Source organism: Tarenaya hassleriana, unplaced genomic scaffold, assembly GCF_000463585.1.
Source record: "Tarenaya hassleriana unplaced genomic scaffold, ASM46358v1 Cleome27, whole genome shotgun sequence".
NCBI lineage: Eukaryota > Viridiplantae > Streptophyta > Magnoliopsida > Brassicales > Cleomaceae > Tarenaya > Tarenaya hassleriana.
Window position 1 is genome coordinate 1,550,515 of NW_010965946.1, and position 2,434 is coordinate 1,552,948.

Genomic DNA, 2,434 nt, shown 5'->3' on the forward strand with positions numbered 1-2,434 from the left:
GGGGGGGGGGGAGAGAGATTTTCTATATATAAAGGGACGGTCGTGTGGTGAGAACTTGACCAATATTGCGAGAGTTTTGCAGTTATTGTTCTGTCTTCGGAGTTCATATTGTTCTTCTTATATCGGTGTAAGAAGGAACTGATTCTCTCCATCGAATCCTGAATTCAGTTCGATCTGATTCTCTATCCGTCGATCTAAATATCCTCTGTTTCAGGTTGGGTTTGCAGAAATGGCGAAACCCATTTCCTTCCACGAACTGGCGAAACACAAGTGCAGGAACAACTGCTGGATTCTCATCCACGACAAGGTCTTATCATTATATGCATCGTGTATATGTATGTATGTATGTACGTATGATTATGTAGCATGTATCTTCTGTCTCATCATAACAACAAGTTAAACATCGCAGGTTTATGATGTGAGCAGCTTCATGGATGAACACCCCGGCGGAGACAATCTATTGTTATCTGTAACCGGTAGGTACCCTTTTCTCCTAAGAATCTGTTTCAAATCATACGTAGAAATTCCATAACGTTCGTCATTGGAATCATTTTGTAAAAAGGCAAAGATGGGTCGGATGATTTCGACGAGGTAAGCCACAGCGACGAGGCCAAGGCCATGATGAAGAAGTTTTTCATAGGGGAAGTGGACAAATCGACGGTCCCCTCGACGAAGAAGTACGTTCCCCCGTGGAAGGAGGGTCAGGCCACGGCCGTCAAACCCTCTGGTTCAAACAAGATGCTTCAGTTCCTGGTCCCTCTCCTCATCCTCGGGCTTGCCCTAGTTTTCAGATTCTACACCAAGTAAAGATCGAGTTCACGAACTCTTTGTTTCGTGAATCTGTGTCTGTAATTCCGTGTTTGTGAATTGTAGTATTGGTCGTGTTTTCGTGTCCGAACCGGTGTTTGTAATAATGGTCCATCAAAGAGAAGAGTCGGTCCATGGTTTCCAATTCCACTGTCAAATGCTTTCAATTGAAACTCAAACTGTGTTTGATAAAACCGGGTCCAATATCATTATTGGGTCTGTTTCATAAATGGGCTTGATGGGCCGGGCTTAGTAATAGTATGCGATTCTCTCTAAAGAGGCCGAAAGACGAGAAAGAATCATGGAATGTAATATTTATATAGATGCAAAATGCCACTCTGTAATTTTATAATTTAATTTCTCCGGCAAACCCACTTAACCTGCCCATTTAACTTCCGACATGTTGGGCACACAAGTTTTTTTTTTTGTCCGGTGTTCCCATCACATCTTTTGGCCATTTACTCTATTTACTTATCATGTTATTAACTCTATACGGTACCTCATCAACCCTTTCCTACATATGTATTCAGTATACATACATATATATATATATATATATATGTGTAAGCAGTATTTTGTCGTGACTCGGGAGTTGTGCCTTGGTATTTTGTTGTAGATACATACATACATGCATATATGTATGTAAATGTGAAGATTTGAATCCATCAAAAGCAAATTCTTAGATACTCGTCTCATTTGTCATCTTCGTACTAATAGGATAAGACCGATTACAATCAAATAATGTCATATTTAGTTCTCTAATGAAATAAAAAAAAAACTTATATATATGGCCACTCCTAATAGGGCCTAAAAAGTGTGGCCATCCCTTTAATAATTCATGTGTCGTAATCCTCGTCAAAATTTCACATGCGAGTTTCACACGGCCTTGATACAATGATACTACATGTTTCATCGTTGACAGACAATTACATTAGTAATTTACGTTCGATCACATTTCCAAATCGTTGGCGGTCCAATCTTCTTTAATAAAGAATGCAGATATTACGCTCTTAATATATATCATATATATGATTGTATACAAAATCTTTGTGTCTTTTAACAAAAGTGATATTTGTGGACAGACAGAGATCTGCCACTAGGTTTTTGGTCTCTCTGTGATTTGTTCTTTGTAAAGTTAAAGCCTTCCTCCTCCGTCCATGTCTAAGCTCCGTTATCCAAGGTCTTCTGTCTACTAAATTATGGCAAAGCCTAAACACTACAAAAAAACCTGCATATAGCGACGAAATTTGCGACGGAAATTTTCGTCGCACAGAAAATTGCGACGGAATGTGACGATTTTACGACAGAATGTGGAAAAAAATTATCCGTCGCAAACAATCGCAAAATCCGTCGCAATTTGCTACGGTTTGCGACGGATAATTCTGTCACAACAAAGAAATAGATGATTTGCGACGGAAAATAAAAATTGCGACGGATTGCGACGGAATATTCCGTCGCAATGTATTTGGTTTCATTTTTCGACGAAATTTTTTGAATTTTGGGCGCGTAAATTAATTTCATTTTGTGACGGATTGCGATGGAAAATTCCGTCGCAAAACGCAATATAAAACCACGAGTCGTCTTCTTCATCAGATTCAAAGATTTTCGGAAAAAAAAATAAAAATCG

At 38.9% G+C, this 2,434-nt stretch overlaps 1 protein-coding gene across 1 annotated transcript; it reads left to right on the forward strand.

The window, feature by feature from the left end:
• The first annotated feature begins 6 nt into the window (after positions 1 to 6).
• LOC104817389 (cytochrome B5) lies at positions 7 to 986 on the forward strand. The gene is made up of 4 exons (XM_010546567.2): positions 7 to 127; positions 215 to 307; positions 410 to 476; positions 563 to 986. Exons 2-4 carry the CDS (start codon positions 230 to 232, stop codon positions 805 to 807), a joined length of 390 nt encoding a protein of 129 aa, XP_010544869.1. The 5' UTR covers positions 7 to 127; positions 215 to 229; the 3' UTR covers positions 808 to 986.
• Positions 987 to 2,434: the final 1,448 nt, after the last annotated feature.